This window comes from Erythrolamprus reginae, chromosome 1, assembly GCF_031021105.1.
Source record: "Erythrolamprus reginae isolate rEryReg1 chromosome 1, rEryReg1.hap1, whole genome shotgun sequence".
In the NCBI taxonomy this organism is placed as follows: domain Eukaryota; kingdom Metazoa; phylum Chordata; class Lepidosauria; order Squamata; family Dipsadidae; genus Erythrolamprus; species Erythrolamprus reginae.
Genome location: NC_091950.1, coordinates 183,971,594 through 183,994,558, shown reverse-complemented (window position 1 = coordinate 183,994,558; position 22,965 = coordinate 183,971,594). Strand labels below are relative to the sequence as shown.

Below are 22,965 nucleotides of genomic sequence, written 5' to 3'. Positions count from 1 at the left end.
CCAGCATCTTTAGTTAAAATGATTTGTACAAAGGGTAGGAAGGAAAGTTTTCAGAGAGTTAGTTATCTGAGTATACAATATTGAGCTAGAGGACATCTACAAGATTGCTTTCTATTCAGTGTGACTGGCTTCACTGCACTAATATGTTGCTTGACTTGACCTTAAATGGCTTGATGTCAGTGTGCAGGTAGATCACCTTTATATACAAAACCTCCCTTTTCTGACTTTTTGATCCCTTAAATTCAGGCTAGATCCAAAGCAACTGAATGGAGCTGAGCATTTACTGGCTGGATGCCCTTCCTGACACCTCGCAGAGTTCACAGCAGATTTTTTGTGTGTGTGTGCCCTAGCAGAGAAATATCAGCCACTACCTAGGGTTGAACTCCCAACCTTCCAAGTAGAAGGCAAACATCTTCACCACTAGGCGTCCACACCACTCTCACCTTTACATACAAATGGTGTTGAAATATGTTAGATTGACTATGGTTCCTTCTTCCTTGTCCACAGGTAGCAGAAATGAAACGACTTTGGTGCTTCATTGCTGGATTACTTTTAATGATTGCTCAGACCAGTTGGCAAAGCCCCCTTCAAGAGACAGAAGAGAAAGCCAGGTAAATGTCATATTTTTAAAATTCAATAGTTGGACAATATGGACAATGGATTGTTCTTGCATTGGAGGAGAGACAGAAATGGAAATTCTTTTAAAAGACTAATGCTTTTTTCCCCCTACCTCTGAAAGCTGGATAAGTCAACAACATGTCAAGTTATTAATGCTTTCCATAGTTCTTATTGTTGTCTAAACAGCATCTATTTTTCCTGTTACTCAGTAGTAATTAGGCAACTAATGACCCTTTCTAATAGCGGTTATTTTTAGAATGCATCTATATCTTTGAAGGAGGTCGATACACCGTGTAGCACCTTTCAAATGTGCAATCTTCAGTGCAATTAATTTGTTACAAACCACACTTATAGATCATTCAAAGCTTCCCAGGCTGAACCATTAGATGACCCTAGACAGCTGAATGAAGTGAAACGTCACTCACAAGGTACATTCACCAGCGATTACAGCAAGTACTTGGACACCAGACGAGCTCAAGATTTTGTAGAGTGGCTAATGAACACTAAAAGAAGCGGGTAAGCAAAATTAACGCCCAACCTCAACCCCCTTACAAACTACTTCACTGGGAAATAAAACCACACAAAATAATTGATCACATATAAACTCAAAGAAAGGCATGATGAAATATATGGACAGATACTCTATTAAGTTTATGCATAAGATTCGCAGAACTTAAGCAAGACTTAAGAGCTTTGCTGTTCATCCATCCATCTATCCATCCCTCTGTTCATCCAAAGTCTACCATCAAGCCAGTTCATCCATTCATCTATCCATTCATTCTAACTTTGCCACTTATCTTTCTGGGGCCAGGTTATGTAGAGACATTTTTCATATATTGGAGTTATCTCAGCTTCTGTTTCTTCATACGACCACTTTCTCGTTCTCTAGCCTAAGATTTGAATATTGGGTACATTTCGAATGTGAAAAACAGATGTTAATTAGTGGAGGATTATGAGCATTCACCAAAATGAATGGGGATTATGCAACAGTAACAACTGTCAATATGTGCAACTTCCATATAAAAGGAAATATCCTGGTGGACATATCCTCTGTTCACTAGCCCTAGTAAAGGGATTCCCATTTTTTGTGGGGCATAGTGTGTCTCCTTGATGACATGAAATGAAATTCAGATAGACAAGGCCTCATACTGGCTGTAAAAATTTATATATATATATATATATATATATATATATATATATATATATATATATATATATATATATATATATGGTTGATTTTCTGTCAAAAGGTCGAAATAGATCTATACTAGGCTCCCTTCCTTTTCACTTGTCAGCAAAAATATGTGTGTGTCGAAACGTCGACAGGATTTTCTGAAACTTACATGGGAAAAAACTCAAATATGCCAAGACCTTCATAACTCTACCCGTGAAAATCTACAAAAACAAATACACACACACACACACACACATATACATACATATATGTACATATGCACATATATACATATACATACACTTACACACACACACATATTCAAATTTTACAAATTACACCATCTGTTACTTTCTATTTTGTGATATAGTTCCTTGCGTGTTCCAGTAAGCAAAGGGTTTTTCTAAAGGTTAGTGAAGTATGAAAAAGGGAAGTTAGTTACAGGTGTAAGAGATAATAATTTACATGTGCTTTATGATTATAAGATCAATACATTGGGGAATATAGTGGAGCATATAGTGATTATTGTGCGTCTTCCTCAGTTTTATGACCTTTCTTGCCATATTTATTAAGTGAATCACTACAGTTGTTAAGTTAGTAACGACTGTTAGATAAATCTGGCTTCCTCCTTGTCTTTGCTTGTCAGAAGGCCACAAAACACGTCACACAACCTTGGGACAATACAACCGTCATAAATACATGGTAGTTGCCAAAATGTCCAGATTTTTGATTATATGACCATGGAAGTGCTGCAATAAAAAAGGTGAAAAGGTCATAAATCACTTTTTAAGTGCCCTTGTAACTTCAAATGGCCACTAAACAAATGGTTATAAGTTGAGAACTATCTGTATAGGCTTCAAAATCATGCAATGTTAGCACAGTTTTCCCAGCTTTGATCTCCCATTTGTGTTCGATTTTATCTCCTATAGACCTTTGTTAGCTCTATTCAGAGTGGAGTATTGCAGAATCTGAAGTCCTAATCTTCTAGAAACTTAGTAAAGTCTATAACTGTTTGAAGGATGACTATACTATAGATTTTGACATAAGAATCACTGATTATTATTTATTTATTTATTTATTTATTACTTAGATTTGTATGCCGCCCCTCTCCGAAGACTTATTAATCCCAAAGCTTCACTGTGGGCATGTACTGGAAGAACTTACCCTCACCCTCACCCTAACCCTATCCCTATCCCTAATCCTATCCCTATCCCTATCCCTATCCCTAACCCAACCCCAACCCCAACCCCAACCCCAACCCCTAACCCCTAACCCCTAACCCCTAACCTTAACCCTAACCATAACAACTAACATCTAACCCTAGCCTTTAAACTTAAACTTAAACCCTAACCCTAACCTTAATTCAAACCTAACCCTAACTCCTAACCCTAAATTCTAACCCTAAGACCAAGTACATCAGCTCAAATTGTTCAGCTTCGCTTTTAGATTTAGTGTTCATTGTTACATTGGGGTTTAAAGTTGATGTCAAGGTAATTCCATTTCAAGTAATTTACAGTTTTGTTTAAAGCCATGAACTCCCACACTCAGTTTAGTTTTGCTAGAGTCTGAAACAAAATGTAATTGTAATCTCATCAAATATAACTTGTAATCAGTACATCCGAAATTTTAACTGCAAAATACATACAGATTTTTATATCAAATCATACAGATTTGTACATTCCACAGATTTTTATCTTCAAGTAACAATATACTGTACCAGAAGACATTGCATTCAGAGTTACATATTCAAACATACATCAATACTGTACATTCAACTGCAAGTGAAAAACATTAACAACCCTCTTAGTTCAAAGGCTTAACTATTCTGCTATGTTCTTCTCCCAACAAAGCCAGGCAGATTTTAAGGGGATCCTTTCCAGTCAGATTTCGCACCAGACTAGATGCTAAATCTTTCCAAGCTCTGAACTCTTAAGTTGAGAGGAGTTGGCTTCTTGGCAGAAATCTTATCTCTAGCAGCATGACTAGGTTAGTTTCTTTACTGTAGGCAAAAATGAATCTATAGGTCCAGAGTAAGAGGAAGTATTTGCATCCACATAATTGTACCTGACCTGTAGGTCAGTCCTCCAGGATTAAAATCCTAGATTTTTCCTCTACGGCGCCTAAAACACAATTTGAGTATTGCCCACAAGATCATACGCTGCAACGTCCTTCCGGTCAACGACTACTTCAGCTTCAACAGCAACAACACAAGAGCACACAACAGATTCAAACTTAATATTAATCGCTCCAAACTTGACTGTAAAAAATATGACTTTAACAATCGAGTTGTCGAAGTGTGAAACTCATTACCGGACTCAATAGTGTCAACCCCCAATCCCCTACACTTCTCCATTAAACTCTCCACGATTGACCTCTCCAGATTCCTCAGAGGCCAGTAAGGGGCATACATAAGTGCACTGATGTGCCTATCGTCCCCTGTCCAATTCTCTTTCCTTACCGCTTTTATCTTATATATTCTCTCCTCTATATATATTCTCTTCCTATCCACTTCTCTTCTTTTTTCACTTCCTATCTTTATATATATTACCTAATGTCTATTCTCTCTCATATGTATTGTATATTGGACAAAGAATAAAAATAAATAAATAAATAAATAAATAAAATAATAAAAATTTTCCAAGTTAGTGTATAATGTTCTCTTTACTGCTATCAAGAGATACTGGGTTACGTTGATCTAACAATTCTTGTAAACTTGGGGACTTCTAGTTCACCTTTCTACCTAGGGTTAAGAAACAGAATGTTTATAAAATTAGATATAGTATTGCCACTATGAATAGCATTCTTTGAGATCATTAGCTAAAACAGCTGTGATTTTAATCAGTCTCTGGTAAAAAAAAAAATCCACAGAAGAATTTCTTTGATCTTTCCTAAGTTTTATAGTATTACATTCCATCGGATGTTCAGCAGTTGAAATATTGAAGGCTGGTGGAGTCCATTTTCTTATATCATGCACCTAAGTTTAGTTGTCATGACTTAAAAACAATTTTTGCCATTTTTTCTGTATTAGGAAATTGGATGTCATCTTCTTGATTATTTAATCAGGTTTTTTCCCTCAAATTTCCTCAGTGCTACTGTGACATTTTGAAATTATAGCAACAAAAACTACTGCACAATAGATTTTTATGAAAGCAATATAATATTGGCAGTTTCATTTTTCAGCCCATTTCCTAATGATCTCTAACACAAAATTCACATTTTCACAGTTTTTTCACAGCTTGCTAAGACATAATTTAGCCTGTACATTCTCTTCTATAATGGCTTTTCTTAGAGCATGAAAATTCACCAAGTGTGCTGCGTGGGTGCATTCTGTTTAGGGAAGAACTGGTGAGTGTGAAGATAAAATTAAAACACCTTTTCCCAGCTTTGCAATATCCTGTTTGAGGTGAAGTGGCTAGAACTGCACACTATATTGCAAGTATGGCGGCGTTATTGTAAATATATATCGGCACTATGATACTCAAAGTTAAAATTTTGAGATGGTCCTTAAGATAAAATGTATCATTTCACAATTTTCACATGCTGATTAATTTCAACATTCTTTTCCTGGTCAATATCATTCCCTAATGATAATGTAGATAGGATTGAAGATTTTTACTTCATGTCACAATGGGCCTGTGTACTATAATCATATTTGCTATTTTAATACCTATTGTTCCAATCTGGCAGAACTTTTTTTCAGAGTGTAAATATGTTGACTCTCTCTTATTTTACACATGCCCATATATGCATGCAGATGTACACTTCCTAATAATTTAAAACCACTGTCCTAAAATGTGCTTTAAAAACTATCTAACTGGCGTATAACATCTTAATAAAACTACAGTATTTCTGAAAAAGTATCATTTTAAACAATTGATTGAAAAAGCTTTCCAGATATTCTAACTCCAATGTAGGCTCAATTTGGTAACCTGCTAGAGTTTAAATAAAAGACAATTGGACTAATTTTTTATTGTTCTCAAGCAGAGCAAGTTATGTATAAAAGATATACGGAAATATAATGACATAGTAGAGTGTTGTGATATAACCAAGAAAACTAATGTTGTCATATGGTAGGATTGACTTTCCAGTCTTTAAAAGGGAGCCAATTTATATGCCATGCCTTTCTCCCAAAAGAAACCAGAACACTAAACTCATTCATCTATCCCAAAATGATGTCTTCAGACAAACAATGACTGCTTAGAGTCTATGAAGATTCCCAGTCATCCAGGACATCATTGTCTCAAAGGTGGACTGGACTGTTTTTCCATGAAGAAGGTGTTTGCTTCTCGTCCAAGAAGCTTCTTAAATGAGAAGCAAAATTTATTTTATTATTAATTAGATTTGTATGCCGCCCCTCTCCTCAAGGAGAAAGCAACCCAGTTGCCTTTTGAAAAAGACAATGGCTGCTTAGAATTTTGAGCAGGTCCATTTTTAATCGGCTGCTCAATGACTCTTTTAACTGGAGATATCCTACACTGATTTAAGGGCTGCATGTAAAGTGTTTATTCTACCACTGAACTCTGATGAATCTTGTTTCTGCTCATATACATGCAGAAGGGCCTTGAAATCGAACACTATGAACAACGATTTAGAGTCAGCTAATTTTCCTTCTACAAAGTTCTTACCCAAGGGTGTCCTAGTTTTGTTTAATCTCCTCTGCTTGTAGACAGCATACAAGGTTCTTGTGCAATGCAGGAACTATAATGTGATTTATAGATCCGTGATGATTGATCTTATCCGAGCAGCTTAGAATCAAAATTCCCTAACATACAGTCTGAGGAACCTTGTGGTACTGTATATCACTAGAACCAAGAACAATGTGCAACTCTTGAAATGAAATGTACAGTTTGTGAATTTTAATTTTATTTCTCATCTCTTCCAATGCTTGTTTTATTTGCCATTTCTAACGCTGACAGTCAAAGTAATTTGGTACTTTACTGTCTCACTCATCAGTATTTGGATCGTTGTGACCAAATACTTCATCCTCCATTGTATTTTCCTTATCATGTATATTATTTTGCTTCTTTGATGTCTTCTCTCAGTTTCAATGATGTAATTGTTTCATCTCAATGCCTTAATTAGATGTTGGTTTAAAAATGTTCTTTGAGTTTCCCTAAATCAAATTTCTTACAGTTTTCTATTGACCACATGAACTTGTCTGTGCAATTTTTAGTGGCAACAGGAAGGAAGTGATTGGGCATTATCAATTAATTAAATTAGATTGAATTATTAAAAAGTTGTCATTGTGGTTGAATTGATTATTTGGATCTTTTTGCCATCATCCTGTACCATGTCTCTGCAACCTAGTACTTCCAGGCATGAGGGACCATGGTTTCTAGCCTCATGTCCAGAGAAAAATGTGGACAGATTCCCAGTAAATAGTTCTGAGTTCCCAGCACGTTCTTGGTGAAAAATTGAAAGGATTCCTATTGAATAGATCATAGACCCAAGCATGCAGTCCAGATGCATCAAATCTGTTGCCTTTCAGATGTTTTGGCCTTCAATTCTTATTTGCCCCAGCCAGAACTGGGAATTGTAGTCTGAAACATCAAGAAAACAATGAATTGCTTTCCCTTAATTTTGATTGCTGACTTGATCCCTGGATGCTTATTTCTTCTGCAAGTAAGTAAAAAAAAATACATGAAAACAAGGGCACCAAATGTTTAAGAATGGAATTGATGGAGAGGGGGTATAACTGTGATTTAATCAAGTCTAGGAGACATAAGATTATATTGTCCCTTTCAAGTAGATCTTGAAATAGGCAGTTAATAAAAACAAGTGGGTGTTTTAGAACAATTATTTGGTTTTAAGCAGGGGTGAAATTCAAAAATTTTCCCTACCAATTCTGTGGGTGTGGCTTGGTGGGCGTCACAGGAGAAGGATATTGAAAAATCTCCATCCCCATCCCATTCTGGGGGCAGCCAGAGATGGTATTTGCCGGTTCTCCAGAACTTGTTAAAAGCAGCTGAATTTCACCCCTGGCTTTAAGGATTAATTATAGAAGAAACTTGAACAATTGTAAGGGGAAAGCTCTGTTCAAACTGATTCACAGAACCAGCATTTCCTGTTTGGCTATTTCTTTATTTTGGGTATACTGTACTTTCCAGCACTCCATGTTGATTCAATATGGATCATTCAATCATTCTTACTTCCTGCAAAAAATCTTTACAATATAGAGGAAATGGTTGCAAGTAAGCCTTCAACCTATGACCAGGACAATTAGTTTACAAAAGGTTATTCAAGATCATTACCACCAAGCTAGAAAAATGGTTCACTGTGAACTTGAGCAATTATATGACTTAATTCATATTAAATCAATTTATACATGCTTATTGGAGAAGGAGCTTTTGCCTGAACTGTTAAAAAATGAATAATAAATCACAACTGAACAAATATACTTATGGAAACAAGTGTTTCTTCAGACAGAAAGAGGCTTCATTCTTTGATTCCAAATTTTGGTCACTTTTGGAATTTTTCTTGGATATTTTCTGTTCTGTATTTTCTGTAAATGCTAGAGAAGATGGAATTAAAGTTCATATATATATTGTGGAGGTTTGTAGCTGTTCCAATCTAGGAAAAAACTTTATTAGACTGAATACCCTTAGCCACAGGATAGATTGATTGAGCAATTAAGTTTACTCCAAGCATAAATATTGTAGCTAATAAAACACAAAATATTTACAATCTGTCTGGAATTAAATACAGAAGTGATAGGATTCATATATGGGGTTCTTGTCCAAAAATTATTCTTGTCATTTAAGTATCACAGAAATGTTTAATTAAGGATATCGTGTGCTTTTTTCTACTTGTGTAAATGCCATTTTAATAACTGTGATGGGTCTCTGCCACAGACAACAAGGACTTGAAGACAGAGAAAAAGAAAAATTCCTGGACCAGCTTGCAAGGTATTTTCAGTTAAGATAAATTGTGTAATAGAGGCATGCAACAAAAATAGATTATAAGCTGACTTGACTGGGTCACATTTTTAAAAATATAGCCTGCCTTAATTGCAAATAGAGTGGCACATTCCTAAAACCATTGGCCTTATTTCAGAGATGTTTGCAGCACACTGGTGCACATGAACGCCTGCCTTTGCCAATTCACATGTTGGCTGTTGCATTATGTAGTGGGACGGGGGAAGAGGACATCTGGACAGAAATTCTCTCAGTGGTTGATTGCACTGCCTAAGTTGGTGACACTGATGATGATGAGCAATGTATTTGTTTTATTCATTTATTATAAGCATTTGTACCCCCTTTCAAACATTTGAATCTAAATAGCTTAAAGAATACAGAGAGAGAGAGAGATACATATATAGATTAAATAAATTCCAGTGACTCATACTTCAGGCAAAACATATGATTGTTACAGTGGAAGTTACTCTATACAACCTAGCATGGTGTAACCTAGTCTGACAAATGGTGCTGCCTCAAGGCAACATCCTTCAACAAGTTGCCCCCTAGTTGACTTGAATTAATTCCCAATTTCTAGCAAGTATTAGCAAGTAGATGTTAGGAACTGAATTCCATTAGCTCAGGAGTCCTGGGTAGTGGAAAACAGTTTTTATGCTCTGTGTTTTGTACTTAGTTACTGTGTTTCCTTGAAAATAAGACCCTGTCTTATATTGTTTATATGAAATAAGTGCTTGGCCTTACTGCCATGCACTCAAAATCCTGATTGGATTTATTATCAGGGGAAATGGGGTAATCAGTTAGTTAGTTAGAGTTAGTTAGTTAGTTAGTTAGTTAGTTAGTTAGTTAGTTAGTTAGTTAGTTAGTTAGTTAGTTAGTTAGTTAGTTAAGGTAATCATCTCAACAGCCACTGTGAATTCTGTATGAGCTAAATAAGATTTTCTCCAGCCAAGTAATAGAAAAATGTGAAAACTGGCATCTAGGCCAAGTCTTTCTCCCTCCCATAATTCTTTGCTTGGCATATTTATTTTTGTGGCTCAAGAGAATGTAACAAAAAAATAGATGAAATTCCATCCCAGTACTGTATTGAAGTTCAATGCCAGGACTTGATGTCATTAAGATTATGGAGAAGGAAGCAAAAATAGAGTAGAATAGAATTTTATTGGCCAAGTGTGATTGGACACACAAGGAATTTGTCTTGGAGCATATGCTCTCAGAGTACATAAAAGAAAAAGATACATTTGTCAAGAATTATGTGATACAACACTTAATGAATGTCATAGGGGTCAAATAAGCAACAAGGAAACAATCAATATTAATAAAAATCTTAGGATACAAGCAACAGGTTACAGTCATACAGTCCTAAGTGGGAGGAAAAGGATGATAGGAATGATGAGAAAAACTAGTAGAAATTGAAGTGCAGATTTAGTAAAAAGTCTGACAGTGTTGAGGGAATTATTTGTTTAGTAGAGTGATGGCATTAGGGGGAAAACTGTTCTTGTGTCTAGTTGTCTTGGTGTGCAGTGCTCTGTAGCGACGTTTTGAGGGTAGGAGTTAAAACAGTTTATGTCCAGGATGCGAGGGGTCAGTTAATATTTTCCCCGCCCTCTTTTAGACTCGTGCAGTATACAGGTCCTCAATGGAAGGCAGGTTGGCAGCAATTGTTTTTTCTGCAGTTCTGATTATCCTCTGAAGTCTGTGTTGGTCCTGTTGGGTTGCAGCACCAAACCAGACAGTTATAGAGGTGCAGATGACAGACTCGATGATTCCTCTGTAGAACTGTATCAGCAGCTCCTTAGGCAGTTTGAGCTTCCTGAGCTGTCGCAGAAAGAACATTCTTTGTTGTGCTTTTTTGATGATGTTTTTGATGTTAGGTGACCATTTTAGGCCTTTGAGATGTGATAGAACCTAGAAATTTGAAGGTCTCTACTGTTGATACTGTATTGTCTAGTATTGTGAGAGGTGGAAGGGTGGAAGAGTTTCTCCTAAAGTCTACCACCATTTCTATGGTTTTGAGTGTGTTCAGTTCTAGATTGTTCTGGTCATACCACAAGGATAGTTGTTCAATTTCCCATTGAAGAAAAAACAGAGAATGGGGGAGGGGGAGTCACTTCCAATGAGAGAAAGGTTCTTTCCACCCGACCCACAATGCCTAAGCTCTGCAGAACGTCAGTGTTGTAACTCATAGAACAGAAGTTTTGCCATTGGTATACGTCAGCTGGATGTCAATCATTCCAATGGCAAGCAGGGCGTACAATTAGGATTTTGACCTGAAAGGGATAACTAAGCCCCATCTGGAAATGCTCTGCATCTGGAATCTCTTGCATTCAAGCATATACTCCACCCTTGAAGTAACTCCCTTCCTAGCCCATATTCCGAGTCTCCGAATATTATGCTGTGGACACAGGCAAGTTAAATTGGCTTCAACAACCATCTGCCCATTTGTTTTGCAAATACGTTTTTTTTCAAATGATCACAGCATATGGGCTATATGGCACATGATGGAGAGGCAAATGCTGGGAAAGTTGCAAAGCCTCTGCTTCTCGTTCATGCGTGTGTACTGTGGGGAACTATTGCTAAGTCCCCAAGTTATATCTGCATAAGCATTTTTACATTTAAAATGTAAAGAAATGCTTATGCAGATATAGCTTCTGCTTATGCAGATGTAACCATTTAAACTATAGCTTATGCAGATATAACCATTTAAAATGGTTGTATTTGCTGACTGTGTAATGTGTGAAGGAATGCTTTGTCAACATTTCACAGGGCTTTCTACAGGTTTACATCAAAACATCCCAACAAAATAGACATGAAAAAGAAACTAATTATACTCTATAATAAATAGGGAGAGAGAGAGAAAGGCTTGGCCTAGATGGCAGTTTTTGCATTTTTCTATATAGATTCTATAGGAATTAAATGCATACATACTCATTCTCCAGGGGTGGGTTCCACTTACCTCCACCACCGGTTCACATCTCAATGTTTTGCACGTGCATGCAAACTCCATTCGTGTGTGCATTCCCTCACACAATCTTCCACACATACTCAGTGGCTGATCAGTGTTCCCTCTAATTTTTTTTTTGGGGGGGGGGGGCGGAAAAGTATAGTGTCTGAGCGGCAGTCCCTTCGGGACTGGGCGGCACAGAAATAATAAATAAATAAATAAACAAACAAACAAACAAAAAACCCACCCTGTTTTGCCTCAAAGAATTTCAAAATAAAATACTGTACTGTGTGTCTATAACAGTGAGCTCATAATAGGGCAACTCTATCAATATCAAAATGCCACTTAAATAGTTGAGCTAGTTTCAAACTAGATTTTGATTTTCTTTCTCTCTTCCTTACTCCCATTCTTTTTTTTTCTCTTTTCCTTCCTTTCTTTTTTGTATCTGTTTCTCTCTCTTCCTCTCTTCCTCTCTCTCTCCTTCCCTCTCACTCTTTCTCTCTCGGCTTCTGGGCAGGTTTGGAAAACTCTGAGTTGATGATGATTTTTAAGTGAGCGATTGCTCACTGCTCAGCTTAGAGGGAACTATGGCTGGAATCGGCCTGAAACACAGCTGAGAGGCTGATCAGCTGTGCTTCAGGGGAAGCAATGAAGATCAGTTTAAACCCCAGGGGTCAGAGTGAGGGTCCTTTTACAAGCAGCAGAAAAGGAAAAACCTTCAAAACAGAAAGTCACTTTTTTTTTCACTGTCATTGTATGAAAAGGATCTGTTGTAAGTCGATGTCTCCCTGTATGTCTTTCTCATATAAGTTGTTCTAATTTGTCAATTGAAAAACAGATCTCGTTCTGGACAACTATATACCAAGCTATAAATTAGCCTAAGTGAGAGTTTGCAAACAGATCTAGATTGGTACCTGTGTTTGACTTATAAACAATATCTGGTGACATGTTAACAAGTTACTCATTCATTGCTCCCATGATCAGTTTGCCAAATTAGATATAAGAGAATACCTATGTAAAATGAGCCCACTGTGACTTACGGATAATGCGCTTGGTTTTTTTTTTTACCAGAGACCTTTAGTTGAGCTCTTGTTCTGTAAAGCATCTTCCTTATTACATGCCTGGAGAAAGTTTTGCCAGGCACCTCGCGATGTTTTTGGGTAGCCAAACAAACTGAACAAAGCAAATGGAATGTGATTTGTCAGAGAGTGCTGTATCATTTCACTGTGAAGGGCACAATCCCTTGGTTATGAATCTGTTCAGAAAACCTTTAAAAAATAATAATAAAATAAGCTAATAAAATGAGCTTTTGGAAGGAGCGAAACCCATTTCAGGAACCTTGTCAATGAAGGCATCCAAGAACATTTATTTATTTATTAGATTTGTATGCCGCCCCTCTCCGTAAACTCGGGGCAGCTCACAACATACAATAGAACAAATCTAATAAATTTAAAAAACATTTAAATACCCCATTATTAAACCAGACATACACACAGACATACCATACATAAATTGTATAGGCCCGGGGGAGGGGGGAATGCCTCAATTCCCCCATGCCTGATGGCAGAGGTGAGTTTTAAGGAGTTTACGGAAGGCAAGGAGGGTGGGGGCAGTTCTAATCTCCGGGGGGAGCTGTTTCCAGAGGGTTGGGGCCTCAACAGAGAAGGCTCTTCCCCTGGGACCCGCCAGATGACATTGTTTATTCGACGGGACCCGGAGAAGGCCAACTCTGTGGGACCTAATCGGTTGCTGGGATTCGTGCGGCAGAAAGCGGTCCCGGAGATATTCTGGTCCGATGCCATGAAGGGCTTTATAGGTCATAACCAACACTTTGAATTGTGACCGGAAACCGATCGGCAATCAATGCAGACTGCAAAGTGTTGGTGTAACATGGGCATACTTTGGGAAGCCCATGATTGCTCTCGCAGCTGCATTCTGCACAATCTGAAGTTTCCGAACACTTTTCAAAGGTAGCCCCATGTAGAGAGCATTACAGTAGTCGAATCTCAAGGTGATGAGGGCATGAGTGACTGTGAGCAGTGAGTCCCGTTGTTGAGACCAGGGGTGGGTTCCACTTACCTTCTCTACCGGTTCGCATCGTGACATACATGCCCGTTTTGCTCACACGCATGAGCAAAGCAAGCAAACGGCCTACATCACTTCATGGAAATGACCCTCTGCACATGAGCAGAAGCCTTTGTGCATGTGCAGAGGGTTTTTTGCAAGCTGCGGCAACCGGAGAACCAGTTCTGGAATGTGGACCGCTGATCATTGCAGTCAGTTCAGCAAGCAGTGGAAAATTTCCGCTACCACTTCTAAAGAATTGGTCCAAACTGCAGCGGGCAGAATTACTCTCACTGCAGTAAAAGGTATCCCTTCTCTTTTCCATATGGAATAGGGTTTTTTTATGTGGGTTGCAAAGAAAGATTATTTGGGGGGCAATGTATAAAAGATGAAATGATGAAATATGATGCCATCCCTCATCTTCTCTGACAGATCTGCAATCCAATTTTCTTTCTCTCCAGAAAAATACCCATCTTAACATCAGATTTCTTTTTCCCCCCTCCTCATTTCTGGTCTTGCCCTTTGGTATGGCAAACCTAAACCTGTTCCTAGTCTTAGTGACTGCTCAGAAACACCAGCCATTGGGGTATGTGTGGTCCAACATTTCTTATTTCACCCTGATGCTACATTGCAAAGACATATTCAAACTGATCATATACAGATCAGAGTAGAAAAGCTATTGGGAAAGAAATGTGGGATTGAGGTAAGAGTCTAAACAAATAACTCTTCTTTTCTTTTCTTTTTTAGCAATGGACCTGCCCGGCGTCATGCTGAATACGAGAGACATGCTGATGGCACCTATACCAGTGACATCAGTTCTTACTTGGAAGGTCAAGCAGCTAAGGAGTTCATTGCTTGGTTAGTGAATGGGCGAGGAAGAAGAGAGTAAGAAACCATCTATTGCTACTATTGTTTTAAAAAAAAACGCCATAGCTTTGGGGAGTTTTTGCCAATCCAAACTCAGTGAAGCTGAAATATATTTTCCTTCCTTTGCTTGCTGTATTTCACACCTCATTTTTGAAATGAAAGATGTTCTGCATGCATGAAATGATCTAAATTACCATTAAAATCCAGGTTTTAGATTTACTGTGGTGTTATATATATGAATAGGTCAAAATTCTCCATAAGACCAAGCCATATGGAAGACCAATGGAATTCTCTTTCTTTTTATCTGATTGTTGTTCCCGCTTATTTTTTTATTATTATCAGATTTGTTACTCAAAATCTCTCACAAGGTCTTTGATCACTTTCCAGTATCCTGCTTTTTTCTCCTAACGTGTTTGTTTGTTTCCCAAAGTTTGTGCATATTGCTCCTCCCTGAACTTCTTCTTTCCCTCAAGTATCCTCAAGAAGTTGCTGTGAAGCTCATTATCACACTGTCAGTCTCTTTCCACTCCTTTTCATGTTTTCTTTTCTACCTTCCCACTCTCATTCTGCAGTATATTGAATATTTACCCCTACCCAGCCTCAAAGCATCCCATAACTTTAGACTGCCAACACCTCTGTCAGTAACCTGTATTCCATCACTAACCACCTACATCGTGTTCTCACTATCTTCACGAAAACAACCTCCCCTTCTTTTTCTTCTTTTTTTTTTACTCCTTGGATCGTTATACCTACTGCTGACTCGAATCGATCTTTCTTGGCAATTGAACATTTGGAACAACATTTTTCTGGCTTCAATCAATCCCTCCACCTCACCAATCCCACTCACCACAGTCCCCCTCCTCACACACACACACACACAAAGAGAGAGAGAGAGAGAGAGAGAGAGAGAGAGAGAGAGAGAGAGAAACCACCTTGCTTGAAGAGCCTGACCATTGAACATCAACTCATCTTTGTACTTATTTACACCTTTAGACTGTGAGCTCTCTGGAGCAAGGCTTCCCATACCTTCTCCCTTGACCTCACTTCTCCATGTCAACAATTGTAAAAGCACCATGCATGTCACTGGCACTCTATAAAATTTTATGATTATCGCCATCATCGGCAGCATAATAAAATAAGTTCTGAGAGTCAACTACGTCTCTTGAAATTAAGGGACCAAAGCTGCGAAAATATATTTCTGGAACACCTGGTTAGGATAACCCAGTGGGCATCCTTTGAGAACATTTCTTAGAATAGGTTTGGAGGAGGAGGAGGGGGGAGGAGGAGGAGGAGAAAAAGGAGGAGGAGGATAGAGGCTCCAAATGTATCTATTTATTTATTTATTTATTTAATTAAAAGAAGCAATTTTGTGAGCATCAGTAAAAATTAGAGCTGTTGCTGTTTTATTTTACTTGATATTGGAAATCAGCTCCCTTGATCTACTGTAATAAAGAGCAGCTATCCAGAACTGACAGGCAATTACAGAACACTTAAATTTATATACCACTTCACAGTGCTTTACAGCCAGTGATGGGCTCCTTTGGGACCGGTCAGGAATGCAGTTCCGGTAGCAAAATTTGGAGCTCTACCCCAGAGCACCCAATTTGCACTGAAAGATGTTGAAACAAAATGCATAAGCCACACCCACAGTGTGGTAGTAAACATTTTGGTAGCTCATCACTGTTTACAGCCCTCTATAAGCAGTTTACAGAGTCAGCATATTGCCCTCCCCCAACAATCTGAGTCCTCATTTTACTAACCTCAAGAAGGATGGAAGGCTGTGTCAACCTTGAACTGGTCAGGATCGAACTGCTGGCACTGAGCCTGCAATATTGCATTCTAACCACTCTGCCACCATGCCCACAACATCCTTATTTATACTTCATTGTTGTGGGCATTGAATTTATACTTCATTATTTTTCTTTTCCTTAGGGACACATCACTGAGAAAATAACTTAAGTGTAGCACATAAATGATTTATAATGGACCTCTTTTGTTTAATGAAAATAGTAAAATTTAGTAGAGGAACTAAGAGAATGCTGGGAACACAAAGGTGTCCTTACTCAGAGTCCTAGGGGCAAAGGATTAGATTACTGCCATGTATTTTATTAGCATTACTACTCTCACTGGGTCCTTTCACAGTGTTTATATATGTCCCATATTTTTCATTCATATCATTTCAAGATAACTTGGCCAAATGCTTGAAATTAATCTTGTTCCTTTGTGTTAATCCAAAATACAAATCTGATGAGAAGAATCACATGTAGCTGTGTATGCCTCTTAAAAGGAACATTGTCTGTTAAAAGGTTCATAAGAGCAAATCAGGACATTCTCCTTATATTTATCTCGTAGATCTTCAAAAGTATTTAGGAACAAATTTTCAGCAAAACCACTAGCACTAGCCAATGCTGCTCACAGCAAGATGTATCTACGTATTTCTGCCTTCCCCAACTGTTCTTTTTAATCTGAAGTTGTAAAAGATGCTGATGAATGGCTCAAATAGAAGAACATATAATTGGAGAATTATGGTCTCTGTATAATTACTGTTTCCAAGCGTAATGCTAAAACTATCAGACTTTTCTGTTACTGACTTGTAAGCAACAACTTTTGTCACAAAATATTAATTCTGGTGCAATTCTTGGTATTACATGGGACTTAGGATCCTGAGAAATGTTATTGGTCAATGATAATTAAAAAGGGCTGTCTTATATCACACAGAGGTTCTTTACTGATAAGATAAATAACCTTGTCCTCTGAGAAGACAGATTTCAGAGAATGAATCAACAGTTTTTTAAAGTATTCTGCAACAAAGTTTCCTGGTTGTTAATTGATCAGCACAGAATGTCCTCTCCCCGTGATTATGCATTGAGTACAGATTACAATCTATAAAGTATTTATTCTGAGTTAAAAGAAGAGTTATGTGTTTATAATTTCCCCAGGTCAGCCAACAAGAATTAACTGTTGGAAAAAGGACATAGGGTTCATAGGAGTTAATAATGTGATTGCTTTCTAGTTAAGAATGGAAATACTAATCTCCAGAGGGAGGTTGATGACTTTAGTGATAGCCAAGTATATATGTGTGTGATATCAATTAACAATTCTGCTCAATCTGGGTTAATTAAAAAAAAATATTTTCATTTGGATGAAATAACTGGACATGACCTGTAATCCATGCTGTAAAATCACCTGGTCTTCAGCAATAGCATGTAAACGTATATACCATTTCAAAGTGCTTTACAGCCTTCTCTAATTGGTTTACAATGTCAGCATATTGTCCCCTACAATCTGGATCCTCATTTTAGTGACCTCGGAAGGATGGAAGGCCGAATCAATCTTGGGTCAGTGAGAATCGAACTACTGGGAGTCAGCAGAATTAGCCTGCAATACTGAATTCTAACAGCTATAGACTTAAAGTCCTTGAACTGCATAAAACATTTCTCTTTATTAATTATCCTTTTTAAAAGAAGCGGAATTAATAGATGAAATAGTACTAAAGGCTGGTTTTATTTTACTGAAAGTTGGTTGTTAAGAAGTACAAAAGTCAGTCGTGTGTTGAGGGCCTTTGACATCTATTTTTTTAAAATAATGTGTAAAGATACTATTTGTCCATTTTTCCCTTTTAAGTTTCTCAGAAGGAGCCCATACAGGTGAAGATCTTGGTCGAAGACATGCAGATGGCACTTTCACCAGTGATTACAATAAACTCCTGGATGACATAGCTACTCAGGAATTCTTGAAGTGGCTGATTAACCAAAAAGTTACTCAGAGGTGCCTGAATTTTGATTAATTTTGGTTACTGCTGCTCTTAGGTTACCTCCTGGGGGAGAGAAAATGTTCATTTATTTTCACTTTGCTGATAGTATTACAATACTTTCTTAGTACAGTTTACTGATATAATATACTAAATAATCCCTTTACGTTAACCAGAATCATGGTTATGGGATGGATGGCAATATAAATCTTTTAAATCAATAAACAAAACAGTAATCACTCCCCTGTACATTGCTTTAAAAGAGGCAGGGGTGTCCATTGGGGAAGTAAAAAATAATAATCCTCAATATAGTAGCCACAACAGCATAATTGAAACCGCCATCTTGATGTATTTTTTTAACTTGCTCCCACCCCTATAGTCCTGAACTGGCTCTTATGGCTCTTATTCTTTTAAAGTGCTATTTTAAAAAGCACAGCTTTTCTCCAGAAGTTTGTCTGGATTCCATGTGTTTTCTTCTATCGTAGCTTCAAGCTACTGTCTGGTTTTTGTAAAACAAAGTGTAGAGAACATTTAAAAAAATGTTTTCTTATTTTTGCATAAAAAGCTGGAGTTTCTGGCAGGAAAAAAAATGAAGAAATCATTAAGAATGCTTCTTGATATTCTGTACATATTTTCTTTATTGTCTTGGGTTCTTTTTTCCCCATTAAGGTCAGGGTGACCTATATCTCTCTCTCCCCATAGTATTTTCACAATAGTCCTGTATATAGGTTAGGCTGAAAATTTATATGTGGTCTGAAGTTTCATTTAACAAGAAGCACTATCTTCTCATTAAATGGAAATTTGGCCTGAATGGATATTTGATCTCAGATTTCTAAAAAATGATAATACCGTCTTATCCTGAGACAGGAAAAAAAGTACTCTCTTTTTTTTCACCCAAGAGAAACATTTTCTCATGATTCATCATTCAGGAAAGATATATTATCAATAGTTGACCAAGACCACAACCAGCAATCTACAGTCTTACTTGGCCATAACTAGTGTTGGGAGAACCGAACCTGCAAAGTTCAGGTTCGTGCCGAATTTTGCAGTGTTCGGCATGCCGAACCCGAACTCAAGCTTTTTTAAAAGATCAGGTAAAGTTTGGGTTCGGGTTCGGCCAAACACCACAAAATGCTGCCGCACGGGAGGAGAGTGGGGAATCCCATTGTGGGATTTCCCACCTACTTTTGCTTGCTGCGCGGCAAGGCAAAGGAGGTGGGAAATCCCATGAAGGGATTCCGAGGGCGGGGCTTTGACGTCACAGAGACTACTTTCTGGCTGGCCGAAACAGGGAGGAAGGAGTCTCCGTGATGTCAAAGCCTCGCCCCCAGAATCCCTTTGTGGGATTTCCCACCTCCTTTTGCTTGCAGCACCGCTGCGGCATCCTTTTCTGTAAAAATAAAAGGAAGCAAAAGGAGTTGGGGAATTCCCCACCTCCTTGTTTATTTTTACAGAAAAGGGCGCCATAGCGGCTTGCTGCAAGCAAAGGTTCGGGTTTGGCAAACTCACCCGAACTTCTTTGGTTTCGCCTCACACTAGCCATAACATACATCTCTTAATCCACTCATTTAGCCTCAGGTACAGAGTAGGGGCTGAGCACTACACAAATGCATCTGGGAGTCCATAGCTAGGTTTTTAAACCATATTTATTTTTTATTATTGTTCTCTTGCAGAACAGTATCACACTACCAAAGGCTAATATTACTGGTGTGCTATACACCAACACTAATACATTAGCCATTAGTAAACTTATTTTCTACAACTTTTCAAATTATCTTTTTAAGGGCATCACCCTGTTAGCACAGCATTCTTTAATTTTTTTCATTTGATACTTCTAGCTTATGATAGACAAGAGTGAAGTGGCAATTTCACAGAAAGGAAGGAGGATGTCCCAAGTGAGGAGGTGAGACAAGAGATAGCAAAACCTGGAAACAGATAGAAGAAGAGAATGAAAATGGGCACTCCTTAGAATCTCCCAGGGTATATCCATCTAGATTGAGAGTTGTAAACATTTACTTTGGCAAGATTCTGTCTATTTGATGTGAACAAATAAAGAACTGACTTTTCGCTGGATTGTTCTAGCTCATTCTTGTCCGATGAAATAAATTTGCTCAATTGTTATTATCTGCTATTATTACAAGTAACATTGATTAGGGATAAAATTAATGCAAGTTTACAACCTAACACTACGATTAGGATTTAACTTTGGCTACATTGTATGCATTATTTTTAGAACTCAATTTGGACTACAGTGGAACCCCGACATAAGAGCTGCTCTACTTAAGAGCAACTCGAGATAAGAGCTGGGAGGGGAGAGATATTTTTGTTCTACTTACAAGCCCAAATTCGAGATACAAGCGCCAAGGAGCTGTCTCCTGAAGCCAAATGCTAACTTCCGCGTTCGGCTTCAGGAGACAGCTGCGAAGCGGCGCACGTGTTTTAAAAGGTTGCAGCCGGCCTGGGGGGCTCGGGGGGGTGCTTGCAGCTTTCTTTCTTGCTCTTTTTCTTTCTCTCTTTTACCTTCCCTTCCTCTATTTCTTCTTTTCTTTCTCCTTCCCACCTTCTTCCCTCCCTCCCTCCCTTCACTCATTCCTCTCTTACTCTCCCCTTTCATAAGTTTCCTTGCTTCCTTCCTCTGTTCCTGTCCCTTCCCCCTTTCTTTCTTTCTTTCTTTCTTTCTTTCTTTCTTGCTTTCTTTCTTGCTCTTTTTCTTTCTCTCTTTTACCTTCCCTTCCTCTATTTCTTCTTTTCTTTCTCCTTCCCACCTTCTTCCCTCCCTCCCTCCCTTCACTCATTCCTCTCTTACTCTCCCCTTTCATAAGTTTCCTTGCTTCCTTCCTCTGTTCCTGTCCCTTCCCTCTTTCCTTCCTTCCTTCCCACCCTCCGTCCATTCATTCACCCATTCCTCTCTTGATCGCTTAAAGCCGGTCCCTGGTGCAAAAAGGGTTGGGGACCTCTGTCCTACAGGATTGGGTGGCAGAGAAGTTGAACATATGTAAATTTAAAAGTTTAAGAAAGTTTACAAGTTAAGTGAAAGAAACTTCATTATTCATTTATATGCACATGTACATTTCTTCATTAAAAACATGTCTTTCTGCATAATTTAGACTAACTTTGTGAGTTTTTTGAGGGCTGGAACCAATTAAAATTATTTACATTAATTCCTATGGGGAAAAGTCGTTCGGGATAAGAGCTGCTCGACTTAAGAGCCCAGGTCCGGAACGAATTAAACTCGTATCTCGAGGTACCACTGTATTCTACATATAGAAAATTGAAGAAACCATTGCAGTCTTATAAAAAGTATTATCAGCTACTACATTTTAATTGAAAAACTGCATGTATCACTTCACAGGAATTGTATAAATGTACTTAACACTGTGCTTGTCCTTAACTGTTTGTTTTGTTTCGATTCTAGGGACCTTCAGGGAGAGTACCAATAAGATGCAGCAAAACATGGCATCGAGGTCTTCTCTTTATCCACTTTCAGCCACTGGATTTCATTTTTGAATTTTAATATTTTTTCTCTGTATTCTAAAACCACAGATCTTGACCTGCAATGAAATGAATTTATTTCACTATTTTATCTACTACGGAGGTATTTTAAAATGCGTGTCTCCTTGTCAGCTGGAAATAACTAAAATCTCAATATTACTGGTCAAAGTACCCAGTTTTCAGATCATTCTGAAATATCTTTAAGGCAAATTCTCAAAAGGGACACAAGTTAGCATGCTGACAAGACCTCCCCACCACCACCACAAAAAGATAATATGTCTTTGAAAAGGATCCATCCAACCAGTATGAACCATTGCAAGGCTGGCAGTTAAAATTGTGGAGAAATGTCCTTCTTGAAACCTTTGTTATAAAAAGGGTCCACTTTCCAGATCATCAGTGAATAGCCTTGAATAAATTAACAAATAAATAAAACAAATTATACTGCTTTTGGGGTGTCCAACTTTTTTTTAGCTGAACTTTTGCTGTCTCTTTTAAAAGTCCTATAAGAAGATTGCATGAATAATAAAAAAAACTTATCAAAATCTGTTCCGTTCACTATTCTTGTTTTCAAGAATGATGAATTGACCCTTCTTTTGAGAACAACTCATTATTGTTAATGCAGCCTTTCCATCCTGCTACCCTATGGGAAAGTTCCATAATTTCCAACCAAATACAGACTGGGAATTATTAAGAGTGGAAAACCAGCAACCTAAAAATAGAGAAATCTAGTCTTAAAATTGGCTGACATTTTAGGAGACAGATATTTTCACACATGCATACACATACAAACATACATCTTATCAGATTGTGTTTACTTTACACCAAAATGAACTTTAAAAGCCTTCCTTGCTGAAAAGCCAGGAGTAGTTTTCTTCTATTTTATAGTTATAATGTGAGAGTCCCACGCATGCTACAACTAGGAAAAAGGGCCCCTTTTAATGATATAGTTTTAGACCCGTACGTGAGCAAGAATTAGTACCTAGCCATGTTATATTTTATGTCCTTATCTTTATTTTTATGCCAAAGAAAGTATTTTTAAAAGCAAATCAGATTTGTAAACAATGTCTGTAGACAAACTTTACAAAACTAAGATTTTTTCTTTAAAACTAAGATCATTTTTTTAAATGAAAAGTTTTTTTATTAA

The 22,965-nt window shown here is 37.7% G+C and overlaps 1 protein-coding gene across 1 annotated transcript; it reads left to right on the top strand.

Annotated features, from left to right (window-relative positions):
- The first annotated feature begins 513 nt into the window (after positions 1–513).
- On the top strand, positions 514–21,769 carry GCG (glucagon). The gene is made up of 6 exons (XM_070731652.1): positions 514–611; positions 973–1,134; positions 8,644–8,697; positions 14,459–14,596; positions 18,203–18,346; positions 21,745–21,769. Exons 1-6 carry the CDS (start codon positions 517–519, stop codon positions 21,767–21,769), a joined length of 618 nt encoding a protein of 205 aa, XP_070587753.1. The 5' UTR covers positions 514–516.
- Positions 21,770–22,965: the final 1,196 nt, after the last annotated feature.